Genomic DNA, 25941 nt, shown 5'->3' on the forward strand with positions numbered 1-25941 from the left:
TTGAAAATTAAGTATTATTAAGATATTCGTAAATTGTTTAATAAGACATCTTCAATTCCTCAGCGGGAAAAACGTTTAATAGTAATTACTTCGTAATAATAATAATAATAATAATAATAATAATAATAATAATAATAATAAACTTCAGAGAGTTTCAATGTGTTCACTTACCTTCAATGAAAAGAAAATATCCCTCCGGATCTTTGCTCAAGGTCCTGATAGCAACTCGAGTCATTTCTTCAAGTGATGGCACTACTCCTGAAGAATCATGCATCCGATATGGCAAGTGATCTCTGTTGAATAGCCCTGGATTCATGAAGGCGACTGTTAGCATCTTTAATTAACATTAACTGATTATTTAACTATTTTATTTTAAAACTATCTACACATACTAAAACTGTCACTGTTTTTCTAGTTGTACTCTGATATTTCACCAAAAAAATTAAATTAAATTAACTTAAGTTTATTTTTTCTTATTTAAAGAAAGTTATGGCTAGTTTGGTTGCGTTAATTCAAATGATATCTTCATAATGCAATCGAAATATTACACAAACTTTGAAAAGTAATTTTGTGGAAAAACGTAGGCCTATGTATATAGAGTGGAAATGAAATAGCCTTCCAGATTTCCAGAGCGAATAGCTCATGCTGTATGTAACAACGAATTATAATATATTGGTGGAAAGTTCATAGTTTTTTGAAAAAAAAAAAAAAAAAAGAAGTTTTTTTCCAAATGTTAAACAATCTCTTATTCGGTAACTATTGCGAGTAGGATCATGATTTTTGTCCATATCGATAGAAAATCTAATGAAGAATAATTTATCTCTCTATCATATTTCAATAGAGTGGACGGTTTTCGCTTAAATTTAATTAAAAACCACTACTTTCAAGCCACTGAACGAAGCAAACAGATTGCAACGTTGTAGCCAGAGAGGGAGGTGGAATGTTGTTCACACATGGAGACAAATCTGAGTTCGTTGACCTCTTACATCTGTGGTACGAGAAGAAAGAGTAATGTGTCAGCGGCATGTTGTAAGACTACTTAAACTTCCAATTTAATTTTCTAATTAACCATGAATTTAATCATAGTTTTCTACTCATGTAAGTTTAACCGCTAAAATAATAATTCGGTAGTTTCTACTTGTTCTACACTTTTCCTTAACTGCAATTTATATAATTCAATTTTATTATTAACAGTAATATACCTCTTTTTGGTTTCAGTTAAAAAGTATTGCAATTATTTGCTTCTTACATTAAAATTTACAAGAGATCTTTTCGTACGTGTAGAATAGAATCTGACACATCACTAACCCAAGAGGAACTCCGTTTTGTTGGTGTCAACAGCTAGTAACTGCTGTTTATTCCAGACGTACTTGTAATTGGCTCTGCGATTTTTTTTGTCAGCTTTCCACTCGGCAATCAAGTCAGCATTGTCTGTTCGACTGCCTCTTGTGCCTTCTTCGTCTGTGGCGCTTTTAGATCGAAATTGCTTCCGACCACCTCCCAGTATCACCTGTTAGAAAATTAGAGTACATACAAAGATCTTAAGGTAATTGAATTGTGAATTGCAGAAAAATCCACATGTCCATTCCAATTAATTTTTCAGAAAGCAAAAAGAAATTGATTGTTTGCTATTTTGAACTTTTTTTATTAAAGCGTAATAATAAGTTCTAGTGTTTAACATACATGAACTTTAATCTTTTTTTCTTTAATATTATCTGGAAAAAAATCTGAATTACCTGGACATACGGGGTTTCTGCAATTCACGACTAGTAACAATCGTTCTACTTCTTTAAAACTATTTTTAGGTGAAGAAGACGAAGGACAATTCTTTTATCTTTTTTTTTTTGGTTGGCTATGTAACGACGCTGTATCAACTACTAGAGTATTTAACGTCGAAGGAATTGGTGATAGAGAGATGGTTTTTGAAGAGATGAGGCCAAGGATTCACTAGAGATTACCTTACATTCGCCTAAAGGTTCAGGAAATCCTCGGAAAGAACCCAACCAAGTAACCAGCCCAAGTAGGAATTGAACCCACGCCAGAGCACAACTTCGGGTCGGCAGGCAAGTGCCTGCTTTTTATCTTATAAAGAACTTTAAATGTATATTTAAGCCAGGAAATTGAAAATAGTACACAAACATAAGAAATGCGAAGTTGTGCGAATAGCATATTTGTTCAAATCCCTTTGATCCTATGAAAAACGAAAAATATCAAATTGCATTTTTTTAGTTTCTAAAAAATTTCACATGCCCTGGATTTGTGGTGCTCCTGCAGTTTCCTGCAATTCATTGTAACTGATTGTCACTGTGAAATGTACACATCGAGCACTGGACGTGTGAAATTTCTGCAGTACTTGAAAGACCTATGTATGAATATTACAGCCATATGAATAACTGAATTTTAGAAAGAAAATGCTACTTGTGGGCTTTCTGCAATTCACGATTCAATTATGCATGTGTATGTATGTGTCTGTGTCTGTGTATGTATGTGAGTGTGTGCGTGCGCGCGCACCTGTACGTGTGCACGAATATTTTTTATGTATTTATTCACAACATATACCATTATAATGAGTAATACTAAATGCCTCGGTTAGCTTTTGTGGTACGGTTTCTTATTTCTTACAGAAAAATAAAATTCAAAGAGGGAGAAAAGTGGAAAGTAAATACCCCCTGGAGCTGTCTCATTCTGGAATTATATTCTTCTACGTACCGTAAATCTATGATGTGCACAACAGTTTTTCTTCTTTTGGTACTAGTGATAAACGCGAAAAGTGACTTTAGTTGTGGTTATATATATATATATATATATATATATATATATATATATGTACACGTTAAATATACAGTAGTAGTTCATCTATAATAAATTGAGATTTGCGATAGATTAATTAGTTTAGGAAATTGTATATTTATTATGTAGAACTACATTTGTATATAGATCTTTTGTTAAATTAATAAGTTTTGTACTTTTGTGAACTATATCAATAAATCAATAAATCTATCTATCAATAAATCTATCTATCATCTATAATAATATTTTGCACGCGAATTTTCGAGAATTTTAAGTTTTATTACGAAAGTTTTAATTGGCGCAATAAACACGAAAAACAGTGCACAGTTTATTTTAAAATCAAATTATATCTAATTTTTCCTGGAAATATTTGTTACATACTTAAACCTTTTAACTTTCTCTTACTTACATACGTTAAAACTGACTTAACGAGTTTTTTTTTTTTTTTTTTTTTTTTGCCTGCCAGTTAATAGCTAACCACACCTTTAGAACACTCATTTCGGCCCTATGAACGTAAAAGAGGAATTTAAGAGTGGTTTATATAAAAAGCGTTTGTCAAACAATTCCTCTTATTTCAGCACAAAAGTGGAAATTTAACGGTACCGTACTCTAAGTAAGGAATCTTTGCAAACCATTTTCACCATACTTGGTAAATTTAACACTTCCTTCCCGAAAGTAAAGTTACGGTGTGAAGATCAGGCGAAAAGGCGAAATAATTTCATCGAAATCGGAAAATATTGCATCTTGTATGTTACAGTTTGTCCATTTCACTGATTTGGAGTTAACGGTGGATTAAAGTAATAATTTTATTGTGTTCATCATTTTATTACATCTTGCTATCCATAATGTCTTCCACCCAAAATCCGCCAAATAATAATAATAATAATAATAATAATAATAATAATAATAATAATAATAATAATAATAATAAGTAGCGTGTCGTCTCCAGACTAGCCAGCCCGAGTTCGATTCCCGGCGAGGTCAGAACCTCGGGACTAGGAGAGATGGCGGTGCACAACTTCTAATCACTAGATTGTGCACCAAATGTCCATGTTAAATCCCAAATCTCTCCGCAGTGCATATGAAGAGAAGGCATATGTCACTGTTGATAGTGATTCGTCCGTCGGATGGAGACGTTAAGCCTGGCGACACCCTTGGTACTATTCGACAGGAGTAGGTTACGTGCCGGCACCGGGGTTCCCCTTCTTCCTTCCTCTTCCTCATCTTCATCATCATCACCACTCATTCCAGACACTACATTTACACAAACACTCACACATCCACCCACCCTAGTACACGACATAACTCTCCACAGATACACATCATGTACAGTGTGACCCGCAGAAGTGGTGTACAACTAGAAAATGTGTCACAGTTCTGTCATCTATCCGCAGCATGCGGAACCCGAATCACGCAAGTGAAGTGGGTGGGCATTGGATACACACACACTCATAATAATAATAATAATAATAATAATAATAATAATAATAATAATAATAATAATAATAATAATATACACAAATATATAATATATTTATGTAATGTTTAAATTGATTTCCGCGTCCGAGCAAATTTGGTAGAAGCGATGTGGTGATTTAATACACGATGACAGACTTTTATAGCGACTTTTTCTTTTGTTAAGGTTGTTTATCACACTTTAATATCTGTGATCATATTGCGTGTTTGGAATCTGTGGATATACCAGCAGTCCGTTTTTACTATTGTTGAGTTCCTGTTTCTATTGTCTTTAGATGGCTTGTATTCATGTAACTAATTCTTTACATTTTGATTGTTACGGTTGAGTGTTAGAGAAGGCCGTATGGCCTTAACTCTGCCAGGTTAAACAAGCCATTATTATTATTATTATTATTATTATTATTATTATTATTATTATTATAAATTGGTGATTGAGACGGTGATGAATCATGACATGTAATTCGACATTCGCCTTTGTAACTGAGGAAAACCATGAAAACCTCCCAGTTAGATTGGTCGGCCACGGAGTTTGAACCCAGGACCTTCCAAATGCGAGTCTCAGACGCTACAGTGTGAGCCAATTCGCTCTGTCATTGTGACACTATTGCGAAAATTTTATATTTTATTCAACACAAATAAAACGAAATGTAAAAAATGACACGCGAAATCTTAAGAATATCATCGTCATAAAAACACGGCTTTGATGACAAGAATCCCCCACTTTATGTTCCTGCCAATTGACCCACAACACGGATTTTATCACCCTTAAATCAATCCTTTTGTCGGATTTGACTCTCGAATCTCGTATCCAGGGGCATGCATTGTGACCAATTACGTCTTTGTAACAATTTTAGCTCTCAAATACATAATATCGTTTTGTGATTGCATTTTACACACAGTAGAGTCTCGATTATCCGACCTTCGGTCACCCGACATTCCGTATTGTCCGTCACTCTTCGTGGTAGATCTCGCAGCGAGAAAACATCAATCAGCAGGCAATCAAACATTAATGACTTTTTTTTTCTTATATATTGTGTTTTAATTGTTCATTAATCCTTTATGTACTGGCGATTGATGTATCAACCGCTGACTGTATGGTTTATCCAGGAGGTTAGTAGTAGTAATAGTACAGGGACATCATTTTATTTTTACTAACATTTTTAATATTAACCTGGCTATATCTTTGGATTAAATGTCTAGAGCCGGAAACACCGCTTGCTCCCCCTTCCAAGACTGGAGTTACTGGCGTAAAATACAAATCACTTTACTAGGTATCTATAGGAGGGAAGAAAAGTAGTTAATCCATTTATGTAAACTAGGAAATATCGCAATTTTGAGTTTGATAATTTTCATTAGGTTTTTGTTTAACCAAAATACAGTACTGTATTAACACTTAGTGTGAATTGAGCTATCCATTCGGACGTATTAATTATGCAGTGTATATTGTACTGTTACAGCACATTAGCGTACAATATAGAGAATAAAGTTAAATTGAAAAATAATCATAATATGCATATTTAAACACATTTTAGAAAATGGTGGCCGTTCATTTCGACACACGCTTCAGTTCTTTTGTGCATATTACCGCACTATAGACTATTGTACCTAATTCTAATTACCAGTTTTGTCCTTCGTACTAGTAACTTATGTTGAAATAATTCTGTACCTACTCTATAAAAGAGTACTTTACGTACTGTAAATTTAATCTTCACTTCTGCCCGATCCGAAAAGGTAAAATTACTCAGAAATGCTATCTACTGTCCGTCCAAGTGGTTATGTCGCAGGTCGTAGAAAGGGGAGGGGGATCACATGATAGTTAATTACTTAACGAGGCCCTTTTACTTAAGTTATTTTAAACAGTTGTATTATATTATGTAGACGTCCAATTCCTAACAGAAATTATTATTTCAGAAAAGAGCTAAGAGAGCCCAGCTACTAGACTTTACAGAGGGGCGAACAGAAGCAGATGGGTGAAACCGGGATGCGACGTATGCAAACGGACGACAGTACCTGTGCGAAAATATGATTCAATATTGAAAGCTCTTTCGTCACTGGAAAACGTGAGCATATTTCTGGAACGTACTATACTCACTAACTCAGTACTGCACACGCGGCCTTGGCTTTGTGTGGCGAACGATTGTAGTTTAGTAGTAGAGGGGATGGGAGTGAAGTACATTAAAAAACTCAGGTACAATAAAAACTGAAGTAAAAATAAAATGATGTCCTTGTATATATTATTTATAAAGTACGTTGATATTCTTAAATTTCATGTAACATTAGACTTAATTAAACTAATTTTAAATAATTTCAAATTTGTTAAATGGAGCAAAATCATTTCAACTTTATAAATGAATACAATATAATATTTTATTACTCAGTCAATGACAAATCAACGTAAAATAATGACTTATTTTATAGTCATAAAGTTTATATACATGAATTACAAAATTGCGAACGTTTTCGCCTATTCAGGCATCCTCAGGCAGAGTTATACAATATCTCAATGTCACATACGTAGCTATTGGTGGTGAGTACTGTTTGAATTAATGATGTACAAGCCATCTCCATTATTAAAATGTAATATTACAGGTAGTAAACTTAATAATGTTAAAAATGTTAAACCCATTTAGTAATTAAACTTCATAATATGTGGAACTCTTGTTCAGTCCAATGAGTGGTGAATATCTGAAATGTATAGAAAATATAATAGAAATGGGAATGTTAAATGTAAATTGTAATCGGATTGGATATTTAAAAGTACTCACGTCGTTTAAAATGTGACAACTGCATAGTTAGCAACTGTATGGATTACTATAACGTCCTGTGTTTAATGTAAATTATCTGTAATAAAATAATAATTAATATCAATTTTAGTAGAATTTGGAAAATTAATTGGAGGGCTAAATTGTGGAGGTACTTACGTAGAGGTGAGACGACCTGCTGCTATTAGGACTGTAACTGGTATGACGTGGGGGAAGTGTATATTCGTGTAAACAACTACGCGGAAGGATACTGCGTGGTGACGGGATTAGAGGTTGTACAGGGGATTTCGGATTTGGGTTAAATTTTCATTAAGAATGCTGTTCTCTATTTGAATCTGTTTAGCAATGTAATATTCTTCTGCAGAATTTATCAATTTAGTTTCTATTCCTGATTTTAATATTTTTAAGGTTTTATTTGCTGGGCCTAATTCATGTCCAGTATCTATTAGATGAGATGCATATGTAGATTTCTTACGATTATGTTTGAAGTCAGAAATGTGCTCATTATATCTAATTTTGAAATTTCTTTTGGTTTGTCCTATATATTTTTCTTTACATGTAAGACATTCAATCTGTAAATACCATTATTGTGGAGTTTGTTAACTTCTTGAAGTCTATTGTTTAAATTGTTATTGAGTTTATTAGTTGGTTTGTGCGCTATGGAAATATTTTCTTTTTTAAAAAAGTTAGCTAATTTGCTAGATATATATTTATTATATGTTAAACTAAAGTATTTTTTGTTGGTCTTGTTTTGTTTTGTTAATGTAGGTATATTACTTAGTTCTTTTTTCCTTTTATTCTTGTTTATTAGTTTTTTAATCAAATTAGTACTATAACCATTTTCGTTGGCTATTTGTATTATTTTATTATATTCTTTCTCGTAATTGTTTTTACTTAGTGGAAATTGTATTAATCTATTAACCATATAATTGAAGTTACTTAATTTATGTGCAGTAGGATGTTCTGAATTTATGGGGATGCTATGGTTAGTAATTCCAGGTTTTCTGTAAATATTAACTTCTAATTTATTTTTATGTTTTTTATCATAATGTCTAAAAAATGAATCGTATTATTAACTTCAATTTCTGGTGTGAATTTTAAGTTATTATGCAAATTATTGAAAGATTCTAATATTTGTTTATTGATTTGTTGGCTTTCATAAATTATTAAAGTATCATCTACGTATTCCATTCACTAATGGAAAATAAATACAATAATTTGAATAAGAAATTAGATAGCCTTACAAACAAAGTTGAAATTAAACATGATATTGTATTTATTTTCCATTAGTGAATGGAATACGCAGATGATACTTTAATAATTTATGAAAGCCAACAAATCAATAAACAAATATTAGAATCTTTCAATAATTTGCATAATAACTTAAAATTCACACAAGAAATTGAAGTTAATAATATGATTCATTTTTTAGACATTATGATAAAAAAACATAAAAATAAATTAGAATTTAATATTTACAGAAAACCTGGAATTACTAACCATAGCATCCCCATGAATTCAGAACATCCTACTGCACATAAATTAAGTAACTTCAATTATATGGTTAATAGATTAATACAATTTCCACTAAGTAAAAACAATTACAAGAAAGAATATAATAAAATAATACAAATAGCCAACGAAAATGGTTATAGTACTAATTTGATTAAAAAACTAATAAACAAGAATAAAAGGAAAAAAGAACTAAGTAATATATCTACATTAACAAAACAAAACAAGACCAACAAAAAATACTTTAGTTTAACATATAATAAATATATATCTAGCAAATTAGCTAACTTTTTTAAAAAAGAAAATATTTCCATAGCGCACAAACCAACTAATAAACTCAATAACAATTTAAACAATAGACTTCAAGAAGTTAACAAACTCCACAATAATTGTATTTACAGATTGAATGTTTTACATGTAAAGAAAAATATACAGGACAAACCAAAAGAAATTTCAAAATTAGATATAATGAGCACATTTCTGACTTCAAATATAATCGTAAGAAATCTACATATGCATCTCATCTAATAGATACTGGACATGAATTAGGCCCAGCAAATAAAACCTTAAAAATATTAAAATCAGGAATAGAAACTAAATTGATAAATTCTGCAGAAGAATATTACATTGCTAAATAGATTCAAATAGAGAACAGCATTCTTAATGAAAATTTAACCCAAATCCGAAATCCCCTGTACAACCTCTAATCCCGTCACCACGCAGTATCCTTCCGCGTAGTTGTTTACACGAATATACACTTCCCCCACGTCATACCAGTTACAGTCCTAATAGCAACAGGTCGTCTCATCTCTACGTAAGTACCTCCACAATTTAGCCCTCCAATTAATTTTCCAAATTCTACTAAAATTGATATTAATTATTATTTTATTACAGATAATTTACATTAAACACAGGACGTTATAGTAATCCATACAGTTGCTAACTATGCAGTTGTCACATTTTAAACGACGTGAGTACTTTTAAATATCCAATCCGATTACAATTTACATTTGACATTCCCATTTCTATTATATTTTCTATACATTTCAGATATTCACCACTCATTGGACTGAACAAGAGTTCCACATATTATGAAGTTTAATTACTAAATGGTTTTAACATTTTTAACATTATTAAATTTACTACCTGTAATATTACATTTTAATAATGGAGATGGCTTGTACATCATTAATTCAAACAGTACTCACCACCAATAGCTACGTATGTGACATTGAGATATTGTATAACTCTGCCTGAGGATGCCTGAATAGGCGAAAACGTTCGCAATTTTGTAATTCATGTATATAAACTTAATGACTATAAAATAAGTCATTATTTTACGTTGATTTGTCATTGACTGAGTAATAAAATATTATATTGTATTCATTTATAGAAATTGACAATCTGAATATTCCATCATGCTTTCTAAGTTAATTTCAACTTTAGTCAACTGAAACCCTGTCAGCTTCCATGCGTACCATTATACCGATTGCTTTACATGGGCCCTCCCCATCCTTTATCTCAGTCTCAATTGACTGCAGTGACCGAGATGCGAACTTGCGATCTTAGGCACGATATACTGACCGGACATATCTTGCGCGCTGTAAACAACTAACGAACCTAACATGATTTTACCCGATTTTTCAGTTAATCGAACTCCTGGTTAAGATGCAAATCTGGCTTTCAGCCTAGATCATATATATAACAGATAGCTCATCCCTATGTTAAAATCGGCAGAACTTTGAAGAGAACAACCGCCAGGGTCGCCACCCGTCCGCCGTAAACGAACACGAGATCGCAATACAGTCACTAATGCAATTCAAATGGGAGTTATGACGTGACTCCTTATGTAACAACTAGATGGCAGCATAGTAAACCTTAACAAAAGTTGTTACCGTCAAAGCCTACAAGGCCAAGCAATCTGGGTGTATATGATCTAGGCTTTCAGGTAGAAGCTCCCTGTGAAGCAGGCTTGAATAATTTCAAGGGGAAAAAATGTTTCGGGGCCGGGTATCGATCCTGGGACCCTTCGCTTAGCGCACGAATTCTTTACCGACTGAGGTATCCCAGGAATTACACACGACACCATCACAATTCTTCCCTTTATATCCACACAACTCAAATGGGCTGACAAGACGCCAGAACCCAACTTTGAGTGCACACAATTCTGTGTGACTTAAATTGTGGCTTTCTGTTAACGTACCTACAGTAACGAATATATTTTTCCCTTGAAATTATTCAAGCCTGCTTCACAGGGAGTTTCTACCTGAAAGTCGGATTTGCATAATATATTCGTTACTGGAGGTACATTAACAGAAAGCCACAATTTAAGTCACACAGAATTGTGTGCACTCAAAGTTGGGTTCTGCCGTCTTGTCAGCCCTTTTGAGTTGTGTGGATATAAAGGGAAGAATTGTGACGGTGTCGTGTATAGTTCCTAGGTTAGCTCAGTCGGTAGAGCATTCGTGCGCTAAGTGAAGGGTCCTGGGATCGATATCTGGTTATGAGTTAGAAATTTTCATGCAATAGTGGCATAAATCTTCCAACCTTTAGAGGTTAAGGTTTTGTTCCACTTTCTTATTCAATAAGTAAAATATCTTGCTACTAAACTAGTTTTACTATATATTTCTTTGTTATTCTGCATTATCCCGTATTTTCTCTTATCCGAACCCTTCCAGATTCAGTTTAGGTCCCATAGTCGAGACTACTGTATTAGGAGGTCTGGAAATCATACACCAGGAACAGACCTGTACATTCTTTCCGGGGTTATTCCTGATCAGCTGTTCGGCAATGTCGTCACACGCTGCTGAGTTTTGCTTCGAACTGGTGATTTGAGCGTCATTCTCCCAGTCTCTGTTGGCTATGTATGCGTAGGTGCCAGCGGGGGAGGCGTGGGTGATCCGGGTGGTCGTCACCACACCCGTCGCTTTGCCGACGTCCTGAAACACAAACACATGCTCCTTCACTAATGAAAGTGGTCGAACATATATGAGGGTAGACAATAATACCATCATACCTCGTACCTTATCATGACAACCTTCATACTGGTGGCCACGTGAATAGCAACTCAGATTATTTAGGCACACCAGTAGTTCAGTCGGTTGACGGTTTCTTGTCAAAGACACAGGATTGCGATTACCGATCTCCAGTAGTTCCTATATGAATTGTTAATTCCAGAAACTCCATAAGTCACATGTTTTCTCAAATTCAGTTTTTCATGATTCTAATATTTATACTTAAGCCTTTCAAGTGGTGCAGAAACCCCACACGTCCAGTGCCCAGTGTATATTTCACTGCGATAGTAAGTTACAGTGAATTAAAGAAACATCACAAGTCCAGGACATTTAGAATTTCTTAGAAAGCAAAAAATGTTTCAGTTTGATTTTCCTTGTTTTTTTGAAGAGGAGGCAATATGCAAGTATGTATGTATCCAATGCCTACCCACTTCACTTTATGTGATTCGGGTTCCGCATATTGCGGATAGATGGCAGGACTGTGACCCAATTTTCTAGTTGTACACCACTTCAGCGGGCCATGGGCCACACTGTACATGATGTGTATCTGTGGAGAGTTATGTCGCGTACTAGGGTGAGTGTATGTGTAAGTGTAATGTCTGGAGGAAGGGAAACCCGGTGCCAGCATGTAGCCTACGCTTGTCGAATAGCACCAAGGGAGCCGCCAGGCTTAACGTCCCTGTCCGACGGACGAACCACTATAAACAGTGACATATGCCTTCTCTTCATATGCACTGCGGAGAGATTTGAGATTTAACCCAGGAATGTTGGTGCACAATCTAGTGATTAGATGTTGTGCACCACCATCTCTCCTAGTCCCGAGTTAGAAATTTTACATGACTCCGCCGGGAATCGAACCCGGGTCGGCTAGTCGGAAGGCAGACATGCTACCACAGAGCTAACTCGGCGGACAGAGACGGCGATTTAAGGGATATACTACTGGAACTAAATGATAGCTATGAGCAGTATGGAATGAAGATAAGATAAGTGCTAACAAGACGAAGATCATGGTAATCGGAAGGAAAATAAAGAAGATAAATATGCGAATTGTAAATGAGCAAGTGGACAGCTTCAAATACTTGGGTGTACTATAAGCAGTAACATGAGCTGCTGCCAGGAAGTCAGAAGGAGGATAGCAATGGCAAAGAAAGCTTTTAATAGAAAAAGGAGTATCTTCTGCGGGCCTATGGAAAAAACTAAGGAAAAGACTAGTGAAGTGCTTGTATGGGGTATTGCATTGTTTGGGGAGAAACATGGACATTAGGACGAAGTGAAGAGAAGCGACTTGAAGTATTTCAAATCTGGATATTGAGAAGAATGAAGCGTGTGAAACGGACAGACAGAATAAAAAATGAAATTGTGTTGGAAAAAGTGGTTGAAAAAGGAACGATGCTGAAACTCATCAGGAAGAGAAAAAGGAATTGGTTGGGTAACTGGCTGAAAAGAAATTTTACACGAAAGATGCGCTTGAAGGAATGATAAACGGGAGAAGAGTTCGGAGCAGAAGAAGATATCAGATTATATGCAATATTAAGACAGTACATGAATCATATGTGAGACTAAGAGGAAAGCAGAAAATAGGAATGAGGAGAATGCTGGGTTTGCAGTGAAAGACCTATCCTTAAGCAGAGAACTATGAATGAAAAAGAATTTGGGGATTTAAATATACTATTTATATACTATACTAGATAATTTTGCATCTTTGTGTTTTTTTAATTGCTTGGCTTAAATATGCATTTAAAGTTATTTACAATATAAAAAATTGCCTCTCTACTTCTTCTTCACCTAAAAATTGTTAAAAAAAGATTGTTACCAGTAATGAATTGCCATGAATCCCACATGTCCAGAAAATTGATATTTTTTGTTTACAGGAAACACTAAAGGAAAGAAAATAAAGTTCGTGTAGTGAAACACTAGATTTTATTATTATGCATCAGTAAAAAAAAATGCAATTTCAAACTATGGAACGTTTTTGTAGATAACCAGTTTTTTGTGCCTCCTGAAAAATTTACTCAAATGGACATGTGGGGTTTCTGCAATTCATGATTCATATGAGATCATTAATGAGCAAAGCTGCATTTCGATTCACCCATCATTCGCACTTCACGGTAGCTTTTTGTAGTAATTTTGATCAACTCATGCTCGGATGAAAACCTTAGAACTCGTGAAAAGAACATCGCTAGAGAGAGTTCGGAGTTTAGATAATAGCCTTGGGTAGCCTATATAGGCGTCTTCTTAGCGGATGTTTCCCCTTTTTGTAATATGGCTAAAATAAGTTATTCACGTATTTCCTAAGATATATAAAATAACGATACTAAAAATATTTCATTTATTCGATTGTTGTAAATACAAATAAATTAATACAGGCCTACAAGCAATATAAAGTGTTTTTGTACTCCAGCATTATAACACAGTCTTTTGTGCACGATCGTGTGTGTTTTTTTTTTTTTTTTTTTTACAGCTTGTTAGGCCTTGAAAGTTAGAATTCTCACACAGAAACTTGTTCTTCATAACATAAAACTATACTGAAATAGATCCATTACAGTGTACTTATTGCTATTTAAGTTACCATTACAGTATAGTTTTGCGCGTGATTTAGAGAACATTTATTCAAAACAGAAAGCCATCTTTGTGTCTAGTCCGTACGTGCATAAGTTTTGTCACTAGAACGCTGCAATATGATTAGAGCAGAAGTTACAGAAAATGTTCATAGGCTTCTTTGCACTCGCTAATCTCGAATTTCGCCATCTGTGAACAATAATAATATAAGCAAGCTAATTTTTTTCTGACAAAGCAGGATATTTCATTTTATTATAGTGACAGGTCTTAGAAACATCGACAGTGTGTAGAGTGCATTGTATTTTAGAACAGCTTAGCTGCAAGAAAATTACTAATTTTGAATTAGTTTTATCAACACGCCTAACGAAAAATGTGCTAGAAGTGCACTGCTTAAGCAGTGGGTTGGAGGACACGCAACTTAACAACTGATAGTATCTTAATATTTTTATGTAGGCCTATAACAGAAAAGCCATTGATAATAGTAAATTGCTTTTCTTTTCGCACATTTTGTTATTTTAGTGCATATACGTATCGTGATTTTTAAGTGCATAGTGCATGTATATTTTGCCGCTTTTAGTGCATATGAATCTGCCCCCTACTTATGAAAGACCCTTTACTTAGTGAATGAGGAGATGAGAAAAATGTTACAGAGAGAAGGAATCTGGACATGTAATATGCGGTATTACCTGTGACCATTGAAGAATTGACGTGACTTGATTGGAAACGTTTTTCATACCAGCACAATCGTTTACTTTCACCCTGGCTGTCACTCCTATTGTTCCCATATTAGCTTTAACACCGCCTAAGTAAGCTGTTGCACTGCATGCTGAATCCGCCACTTGTCTGTCCACACAGTAAGTCTGCGGAATAAATTTCAAGACCAGAACATGTTATTGTGCACATGATCACTGTAACATAAGTATATTTCAATACTCAGTTTGTGGGAATCATTATATTTGGATAATAATCTTGTAATAATGATTTGTTTCCAAGAATTTTTCTTCGTTAATTGCCTTTGAATAAGTTTCAATTAAGAGGACACTTCCCTAAAAATAACAACTTCTTTCCTAATCATTTTTCAACCAAATTTTGAGAGCATTTTTACTATGTAAAGGGCTAATTAAGTCCAAATTTTGAACTCCCAAATGATTTTGGCTTTTGGTTTTAATTTTTTATAAATATTTTCAAACCCAAGGTTTTTACTAGAAGATCTCAATTTTTAAGTTTCTTGGTTATATTCACAAGACATAGAGAAACATTACTACGAAATTCATTTTATGAAATGTCTCATTTATTCCCTTATTTTTTTAAATTTTGAATATGTTATTTTTTCTTTAATCCATGGAAAAAAAAAATTAATAAAATAAACTAGCAGAATTTCTCACAAAATAAATGCCTAGAAACATGCAGCTACCTCATAAATACTTGCAGTAAAAATTTAATTCAGTTTTATTAATGTTTGAATAAAAAAGTTAGTGTTGAATCAAGAAAAATAAACTTACGGAAAAACAGATTTGAAAGTAAAATGAATATTTATGTAACACATAACTATTAAAATTCTCCTCCGCTACATTCATCTAGTAGCTACTAGATTTGTAATCACAAATTTGTAAAAAAAATTCTTTGATGAAAAAATAATTTTGACAGCTCTTTAAATGTCACGCCCCCTTATAGCCTTAATTTAAAACCATTTGAAGAGTCCACTGCAACAATGATGGATGTCCCTTCCTTGCCGAAAATGAACCGAGACTGTCAATGCATAGCTTAAGATATATAGAATGTACATAGAGAGTTACTCGTATATGGCATTAACACTGATAGTCATTATCCAGTAATGATCGGAAAATCTCAGTTAAGCTTTGAGCGCTAAGCATTTCAAACTTTCAATTGCTTCTCCTGAAAAATGTATTCCAAATGACATCCATCATTCTTGCAGTGGACTCTTAATTTTTAAACATATTTGTAATCAGAATTGAACGAGATCCATTTCGGATATGAAAAATGTACATTCTAAATACGTAAGTGAAATAGGCAAACATTTTTTTTGGAAAATTTTCATGATTTTCAGTCGAGTCTCCCCTTCAGTGAATAAATCTGGCCCCTAGGTTTGGACCACCTTGTTGTTAGTTTGTATTCGAGAAAAACATTGGCTGTTTGACCTTCTCTCTTGCTACGTCTATGGCTCAAAGCGCTAACGCACAGGTCTTCCATCCCCGGCCAGATCGTAATGGAATTTGTGGCGGACAAGGCAGACGTTGCAGAGGCTTTTCTCGGGATATTCACGCTTCCATTTATCATTGCACAAACACTCTTCACCTCCCTCTCATTTCATCTATCATCGGCAATAGCAAATTGTGACCGGGGTGAAGTCCTGGGCCTTACGATGCACATACAGTCGGACACTAAAGTCTACATACACCCGAAAAATAACACTTAAATTCAAAATCAATAAAGAAAATATTATGTATTCACTTTCTGTGACATAAACAGACATTTTAGGAAATGAAAAACAACATATATGCTGCATTATTAATAACAATTCCATATAATAACATCTTAAGCACACAAAAGAAAAACCGTTCAGGTACAAAAGTCAACATACATTTTGATTATTTTTACTTTCAGGCACCATTTAATATTTTGTATTTCCACTTTTTGCTTCTATCACAGCTTCCAAACGTCGAGGCATAGATTCCACCAATTTTTTTGTGTCCGTTGATGTAAATTCATTCCACTCTTTCACTAAGGCAGCTTTCAAATCCTTCTTGCTTTTTCTTTTGTATTTTTTTATCCTCTGTTTTAGTTTCCCCCAAAGATGTTCAATTGGGTTGATGTCTGGTGACTGGGGAGGCGAATGCAACTGTTTTGGTACATTGTAAATTAGCCATTCTTTTACGACAATGGCCGTATGCTTGGGGTCATTGTCTTGCTGAAACACCCAGTCTGTTCCTAGTCCCAGTTTCTCAACAGATTGTTTCAAATTCTCCTTTAATATGGTGAGATACTTCCATTTAACCATAATATCCTCAATAAATACTAAATTCCCAACCCCAGCTCCAGACATGCAACCCCATACAAGAATATTTCCACCACCATGCTTCACTGATGGGACAAGATTTTTTCTTTTTCAAACTTTCATTCCTTTTTCGCCACAGCTTTTGCTTTCCATCATACTGAAAGATGTTGAATTTACTCTTATCCGTGAAGAACACTGTATTCCAGTTTGGATGCAGAGTTGCAAATTCTAGGCGTTTCTGTTCATTTACCATGCTTATGAATAGTTTTTTCCTTGCTGTTCTACTTTGGAACTCATGCTTTTTCAGAAGTCTTCGTACTGTGATGGGATGAACAATATTTCCAATAGCATTTGCGACATCTACCGCCAACTCCGTAGCTGTAATTTTGGGATCTGAATTCACTTTTCTAGTGATGTGTCGTTGCTCCCTGTTAGATAATTTTGTTGGTCTTCCACATCTGGCTTTGTTTTCTACACTTCCTCGATCATTGTAGTTCCTTATTACGGTTTGGACACTTGCATGGCTCCTTCTAACAATTTCCCCAATTTTACGCAGTGGAAAACTATTTTTATTGAGTTCAATTATATTTTTTTCTCACTTCCACTGGTATTTCAGTTCTTTTTGGATCCATGATACGCGATCAAATTATGTATTGTAATACACATCTACTGTATCAACAAACTGCACCAATTTTACTGTGTTCACTGCAACGTCTCTCCTACAACTGACGAAAGAATCGAAGTGTATGTTGACTTCTGTACTTCAGTAAACACAAACAGTTGCATCTATCAAGCTTGTAGTGCAAGATACTGATCTGAATACCTTGGTTTTTGTTGTTATGGAAGTGAACGCAGATATAGAGTTTCACGTTAACATCTGTGCATTCAGAGTTGTACAAGATATGCTAAAAATGGGGGTGTATGTAGACTTTAGTGTCCGACTGTATATAAGAAGGTACTGGGTCTGCGAGTCCTGGGGCTTATCAGGTACCTCTCTGAGGATAAAAAATAGGACCCGGCTCAGGACGGAGACAGAATGGCCCATTTGTCCGCCAGATTAGCGAATGCCGGCCAAGCCACTTGTCGGATTTGGAAAAGCATTGCAAAAATAGGGCGCACAATGGGTGAAAGCGAGCATAAGTGCGAGGATCTGATCCTTGACAAGTCAGGCCAATATCCTGCCTTCATTAAGTTCGAACCACTTGCAGGTTTCAACTAAACACTGAAACAATTTGTGTTTCATTATTTATTAAATAGAGACTTGGCATCAGTGTAAATTTGAAGCAATTCATTGCTAGTTGTTTATATAATATTATACACTGGAACTACTAAGATATAGGAATGTGTTATTTAAGAATTGCTGTTTCACAGTTCACTAGTAACAATATTACTACGGCATAGCCTCATGGATTGAATATTTCAGTAGAATTCATGCTTTAAACACTGAAACTTATGAGCACGGACAGTACTTTGTCCCACGAGGCTACAAGATTAAGTATTAGCCTACTGGAGTTAAAGTGGATGATACGTGGTCATTTAAAAAGCAAAGTACTTGACTGACTGCTCACGCGACTCTTGTTTGGTAAAGTTGGGCAGAACAAAACTGGACCATTTTAAAAATGATATCCATATTTACAATTTAAATATTTACACTAGAATACGCCGTTTTTACGATTTACACTACCATAAAGAATGTAGGCCTACATTGATCAAACATTATTTACACTATTATGTACAGTGATGTGTATTGTAATGCAAGGTATTTTATTTCATATTACTATATTGTAAATTGTGTACAACAGTGTAAATAATGCTTGATCATTGTAAGGATACATTCTTTATAATAGTGGAAATAGTAAAATAGCGTATTCTAGTATGCATAGTGTAAAGGGGCTGCCAGACAGACTACTTTTAAAAGCAGATTGTCAGAAAGTCTGCTTTTCATCTATAGAATATGATCTTTCTTCAAGTGTAACTTTTGTAGAATATGTGTGTTCTACTTGTAAAAATCGGACCGATTATTCGCCTTGTGCTAACAGCACACCGAACTCAAACTTTCCTATCATAAAGAGAGATTTCTTGTACACAATGTGGATTTTCATAACACCAATAGGAAGTGTTTTGATTGTTTACACGACCAGGTGGAAACATGCCCAGTCTGAACATAACACGAGCTGTGGGTCGAATAAACCTTCAGTCACTGTTGAAAAAACCACACATTTTATCTACTCTTCTTTGTTCTTAAATAGAGCATTTTAATTTATTGTGAGGTTAAATATCGTATAAGTACAGTATAACGGTAGAACAAATGAAATCAGAAACATTACAGTGACCGAACTTAATCGTGTCAATCAGAATGTGTTTACCCGATACAACGTCTGTTTAGCTGAGGGAGGACGACATTTCCAGCATCTTTCATAAGATACGATTTTATGCACGTTTCAAATAGCGGGGTTTAACGTACGAGTGCGGCCAGCTGCGTCATGCCGAAAACCAGAACACCGCGCCAGCGCAAAGTGTGTACGGTAATTTAGAGTCTAGCCGGCCAAAAATCATTTGTCGAAAACTAATCGCTCATTTTTTTCATAAAATTTGATATGTACCTTCAATTGTTGAAATGGATAAGTTTTTAATAATGAAAATGAAAATAGTAATTAATTTTACTGAAAATAAAGTTAGTAATATTGTAAACAATTTTTCGATTCGAGTGAAAAAATTAATTAATGTTCATAATGTGGAATGCGCTTAAAATTGAAAGAGTAAGACGAAGGAATATTGCTACATATCTTACTCGTTCAGACGTCAGCTGCATCCCCATCAGAATCTATATCCTCGCTGCTAGTCTCTCCTTCTCTCCTTCGGCAGCACCGAGTAATGGAGGCTCGGAGAGAACTGCAGCACTAGACTGCTATTGAAATCGACCGCGATTTTCTCTTCTTAATTTATTTAAGCTGGTGATGTAAGGGTCCAAATAAATAAGTACTCTGAGTAAAAGATTGGTATTTGTGTCTTTCTTAATGTTTTTCTTGCAAAGACTTCTCTGAAAAGTCTAATACATTTGTTCCCGGTTTCCTGGGCTTCCTCAGATAGTTTACCAGTAGGTATAATAGTGTCCTGTGATCTTCTGTCCATGGGACAAGGGTTTGTGAGGTTGTAGGCATATAATACTATTTGTGCAAGTATAAATACAATTCCCTTGTCTCCCATGCATACATGCCAAATGCCAGTTTATCAATATTGCAAACTTGTAAGAAAATATTTCTAATACTATATGTGTAGACGATTTATTAGATTTCCATCTATTCCCGTAATATATGCGGAAATAGAAACCTCCCTCAAAAATCTTATTGCGGTATTTCCATAGTTTTTATTGCGACTGCTTTGTTTTATCATGTCAACAAGTAGTCACCTTTCCTGCCTGAACCTATTATATCTTCAATGTTTCGCACTAAATAATACGGTGGATCTAAATTAACTCTTACAAGATTTTGCTTTTTCCTTAATTTTTATATTGATTAGAGGTCAACTGTAAATCACTAATCAAATGGAGATCCTTATTAGGTGACATTGTTGGTCGTTCGTGCAAAACCAATTTTCACAAGATTTTTGTCGCACATTGAAGTGATAGGGCCTACAAGTGAAAGCTCTCCTACAATATTGGCCGTATCTCTTTTCCTACAAGCTCTGAAACTGATCTGGGCATCATAAAGTTTTCCATCTGGCGACCTTTCTTGATAAAGTGCACTATTTTTTCTACGTTTTGATCTTTCGCTCAGTTCTCCGAAAAGTTTATGTGAACGTCCTTAAATGCTTGTACTAGCAGATTCAAATTGGAATTGTTTCGGAAAAGTATTATATATTTCATTCTCAGATTTTGCATCTTGGTTCAAATATAGCGTATTCTATTTTATTTTTGTCGTTTATGCTATATTTTTCCCGGCCGTAATCGAATTTTCGAGCATAGAAATCTAATTCATTTCTTTATTGACTGTAAAATGTCTTCAGAGTAATCTTTGAGACCAAAATGTTCAATTACATATTTGAGAATTTCACTTTTCCTTCGCTCTTACTCCACACCGGAAACAGCTCTCAGGGTTTCGGAGCGCATGGTGTCTGAAAATTATTAATAGTAATTATTATTAATAATGCTCCTTGTTGCAGAAAAAAATCACGACATTTTGCTCATAAAATCATAATGAATATCTGCACAAAATTTTATTGAGGTGGTAGAGGGCTACACCTTTTAAAATTCAACTCAAAATAATGAAATAAGGTAGAACTTCGACTCTCTGCACATGTTTATTCAGACACTTTTTCTAGACAATAAGATCATTTTAGCAAAAGAATTAGTTTATTTGTAAGTGTATAATATATCCACTCTGTATATTAGAGAAAAATATTATATTAACTTCCTCACTTTGCATCATCCAAATATAAACAGCGCGCCTGCCTCTGCAGCGTAAAAGATCTTATCGGAGACATGCAACTTTCGCTCTGTTGTGAGAGTCTCTTAGCAGATGTTAGCATCTGTCTACACTTGGAGATTATACTTTGGAGTGTTATAAACTCGTCTATATAAGAATTTAACATTAAAGAGAGGGGTGTGAAAAATGATTTTTGGCCGGCTAGTGGTTGAAATTACACACTGCAGCGGTCAGTACGCATAAGAGAAGTCCTGTAGGTCAGGTATGCTCAAAATTGTAAAAGCGCCGATTACACGGATGATGCTGCACTGCATAACACACACAGTGTGCGGACTGGGCTCCGCAACTACATTACATTGTACTGTACATCGCAGCACCGCCATGCCAGTGGTATAGTTCTTACACAATTACAAATACGGATAATAAACTGAATTTGAAAAAGGAAAGAGTATACACTGTAATATTCAGTTATTACGTTATTTATTATACAGTATTTAATATAGTTATGATATTATTATATCATAGATAATGTTATTTTCATATTGCACCATACATCGCGGTCTATTCAACATGTGCATTCTTTCCTGCAAGTAATCGGAAATCTATTTCCAACGAATTTACTGCAATGCGCAGTTAGCTCAAAAATGTTCATCTGTTAATCGGGATCTATTTGGATTTAGCAATCTGCATTCTCGAAAATAATTGCTCGCACACATATGTCGAGGCGAAGGTAGTTAATAGGTGGCAGCGAATAAGCTCATCGTTTTGTTCATTTTTTAAAATAATTCTATGTTTGTCAAGATATATCCTATGAATTTAGTTCTGAATTCTAAGTTACACTGTAGATCAATTAACTCGTCCTGGAACTGCACTCTCACGGACTGTACTAAATTTACTATGAAAGAATTAACAAAAAGATTAATATCACTCTCCATACGTTCAAAATCACTAAATCTATATTCTGTGAATTCACATTTGAACTGTTCCAGTAGGCTACAGAGATATAATTAACTATATTTTGATCAGGCACCATACATCTCTTTACAAGTTCACCACCGTGAAGGGTTTTAGTGCCTTAGCTAATTCCCAACACACTACATAACTTGCTCCTAAACACAGACTCTGAATTGTTCAACTCTCTTCAGTGTTTGACCTTTCTCTAAGTGTTCTCAATTCTTGAAGCTGTAGTGCATGTTGCACCCCTGAAAAATTATTTTATCACATGTATTTCTGCTGGAATAAAATCAATACAATAATAATAATAATAATAATAATAATAATAATAATAATAATAATAGGCTTAATAAAATAATAATAGGCTTAATAATAACAATAACAACAACGTTGGTATATGAATACATATTAAAGAAAACAGCTTCCCTGTTACTTCGGCATGTTCTGTGTGGCAGAGCCTACCGGGTATAATGTCGTTTTATGTTGCTCAGTAGTATTCCTATGTACTTTAAAACATAGTAAACACTTTACGTTTTCACCGAACGCACAACAAAAATAGTCTTCCTCCGAAACTGTACGGAATGATCGTTTGCTTACAGAAGGTTTTGACTATGTCATTGTCCCGCACTGTTCGTACGTTACTAAGTACTTGAACTGCCTTCCGCAGTCATCCGTCGAGCTTCGAACGAGGAACAGCAAGCTCTACATTCGAAGGTTGTGATTACAGAACGTAATCGGGAGTCAGAGAATGAGCATACCTGCTGTAGGTGATCACGCTAAGGTTTGCTAAGGTTGTCAGCAAGCTAAACTTGACAAGCCCACTTCACGCGCTGCCAACCGACGATCGTGGAATACTATAACATGAGTATTGAATGGAGATCAGACAGAATGATGTTGATGCCTTACATGGGGAAACGGGAGAACCCGAGAAAAATACCAACTGCGACCTTGTCCGCCATAAATGTCACTGTGAATTTTTACTGAACAAACTCTGCCCTGATAGGGAGTGGAACCCGGTCGGCCTGCGCGACAGGCTGATGGTGGTAATCGTAGTGGAATATTTAAAGAGCGCATTAGCATTCTTGGCATACATGCGTCCTTATATGCACTTTCCTTACAAACAGGCTGATGATCTACACCAGTTAGCCATAGCAGGAGTTTGATTGGATCTCCCAAATACCACTTCAAGCAGCGTGAACAGACAACCTTTAGTTTGGCTTACCTCGACTTTTTCGTGCGCCAGCCAGATCAGGGACAGAACCATGCACTTGTCCGTGAATCCGATGCTCGGCCATCCTGCCTAAGCTCCGACAGGGTCAGGTCCCATCCCCAGGCAAATGCCTGCAAGCCTCAAAGCCCGAAGCCCCAAGCCCTTTCTATAAGCATCGGAGACCCCTACGACTCCCAAGACTTCACCCCAACCTATCTTTAACTATTATAAATAGGGGCGGATGTTGATTGAAAGTCATATTCTTATTTTTCACACTAGGATGATGCCTACTAATATAGAAATCCTTCCTATGTTAATATTAACGTAAAAAGTAATGTTTATATTGCATTTTTTTTGCATTTTTTGACGTTATTGAACTAATATGTCATTTTTATATTTTTTCGGCATTTTTGGTCATTTTTAATACTTCGAAGAACTTTTAGATCATTTGCAATGCATTTTACTTTCTTCTTTACCGATAGGTCTCTTAAATCATTTTCTAACCAAATAGGTCAGTAGTAATTACCTACTCAATAAGCGAATAACAGTGAAGTTTGAGTTTTATAGTTTGGAACAGACTCTAAAGTCCATCCCTAATTCTACTGAAGGCTTCACTTCACACAATGGAAGTAATATAAAATGCTTGACAACAGCTTAGTTTAAGTGAGGGCTTTGACCGCTACTATTCTTTTGTAGGCACGAGGGTGTCTTTAGAATTTGTGTTTGGAAGGGGGAAACTTTCACCATGTCCTGGACAGGACGTTGTGTCCTCACCATGGTTCGGAAGGGATATCTACTGTAGTAGACAGTATTTTAACACAAAGATTGCAAGAATGCACGCTGCGTTTACCCTTAAAAACTTCATTTTGTCGCATGTTCTTTTCCTTTATCTTAGCGAAATTCCAGGAAGTTGCCTCCTCTCTCCAAGATTTGTAGGGCAGTCATTGAAACAAGGTGACTAATTTTTAAGACGTTGTAGTAGTAGTAGTAGTAGTAGTAGTAGTAGTAGTAGTAGTAGTAGTAGTAGTAGTAGTAGTAGTAGTAGTAGTAGTAGTAGTAGTAGTATTTATTTATTTAACCTGGTAGAGAAAAGGCCGTCAGGTCTTCTCTGCCCCTCTAGCAGGGGATTACAACTATAATATGAAGAATAAAATTACAATTAATATTAAATTTACAATTACAATTACAATAAAATTAAAGTACGACAAGATTACCTGATTAATGAAAGCTAGACATTTTATCATAGAAGTTAAGGACAAATAATATTTTTGTATTTACTGAATTACAAATTAAACCTTCAATAACAAAATTCTATAGTGGTGAAATTACCGGATATTGAAATATTTTGTGATATATTAAGAGAACTATTTACAAGAAACCATGTCTGAACGAGTCTCAATTACTGACCAAGTGCCTAGTAAGTTTGCGTTTGAATTCAATTTTATTTCGACAGTCCCTGATGCTAGCAGGTAACGAATTCCAGAGTCTTGGCATGGCTATTGTGAAAGAGGATGAGTATGAGAAGATGCGATGGGATGGTATTGTTAGTATTGTTTCATGGCGAGAGCGTGTGTTCAGATTGTGGTGGGAAGAAAGGTAAGTGAAGCGAGACGACAGGTACGAAGGAATAGAAGAGTTCAAGATTTCGAAGAGAAGGAGAAGTGAATGTAAATTTCTTGCGACTACAGTGAATAATATTTAAATTCATTTTCTTTTAATGTTATGTCATTTTTCTATTAGTTTAAGAGCATTTTTGGATCATTTTAAGTAGACTTTTAGGTCATCAACATCCGCCCCCTAATTATAAATAATATGTCGATGAAATGAGGTGGGGTGGAATGTGTTTATGAAATGAAAGAAGAAAACGGGAGTATCCCGAGAAAACTCTAACGTCTGCTTTATCTACTACAAATTTCATATCAATCTGGCCAGAAATTGAACTCAGGCCCTCTGGATGGAAGACCACGCACTAGCACTTGAGCCACAGAGGCGGTCAAACCTTCAGGCATGACAAGAAAAGCTGCTTGGACAACAATATGACGTCTTCCGCTCTTAGCGCAAGATGTAAACGCATATAACAGAATTTTTTGTTCTTCATATTTGATGTACTGTACATTTATACCACTACATCGCCAAATGGACAGAGACAGACAGGGGGAGAGGGAGAGGGAGAGAGATAAACAGACAACCAGAGAGAGAGACAAACAGAGAAAGGCAGAGGGGA

At 35.1% G+C, this 25941-nt stretch overlaps 1 protein-coding gene across 1 annotated transcript in view; it reads right to left on the reverse strand.

Annotated features, from left to right (window-relative positions):
- LOC138698485 (membrane-bound alkaline phosphatase-like) overlaps positions 1-25941 on the reverse strand; it is a 101420-nt gene that overhangs the window by 5568 nt on the left and 69911 nt on the right. Inside the window, exons 4-7 of the mRNA XM_069824448.1 lie at positions 14800-14973; positions 11288-11479; positions 1309-1510; positions 172-306 (exon numbers count right to left, since the gene is read on the reverse strand). Of these exons, the coding sequence (XP_069680549.1) occupies positions 172-306; positions 1309-1510; positions 11288-11479; positions 14800-14973 (703 nt within the window). The remainder of the gene's footprint in view (positions 1-171; positions 307-1308; positions 1511-11287; positions 11480-14799; positions 14974-25941) is intronic.

Source organism: Periplaneta americana, chromosome 1 (genome assembly GCF_040183065.1).
Source record: "Periplaneta americana isolate PAMFEO1 chromosome 1, P.americana_PAMFEO1_priV1, whole genome shotgun sequence".
In the NCBI taxonomy this organism is placed as follows: domain Eukaryota; kingdom Metazoa; phylum Arthropoda; class Insecta; order Blattodea; family Blattidae; genus Periplaneta; species Periplaneta americana.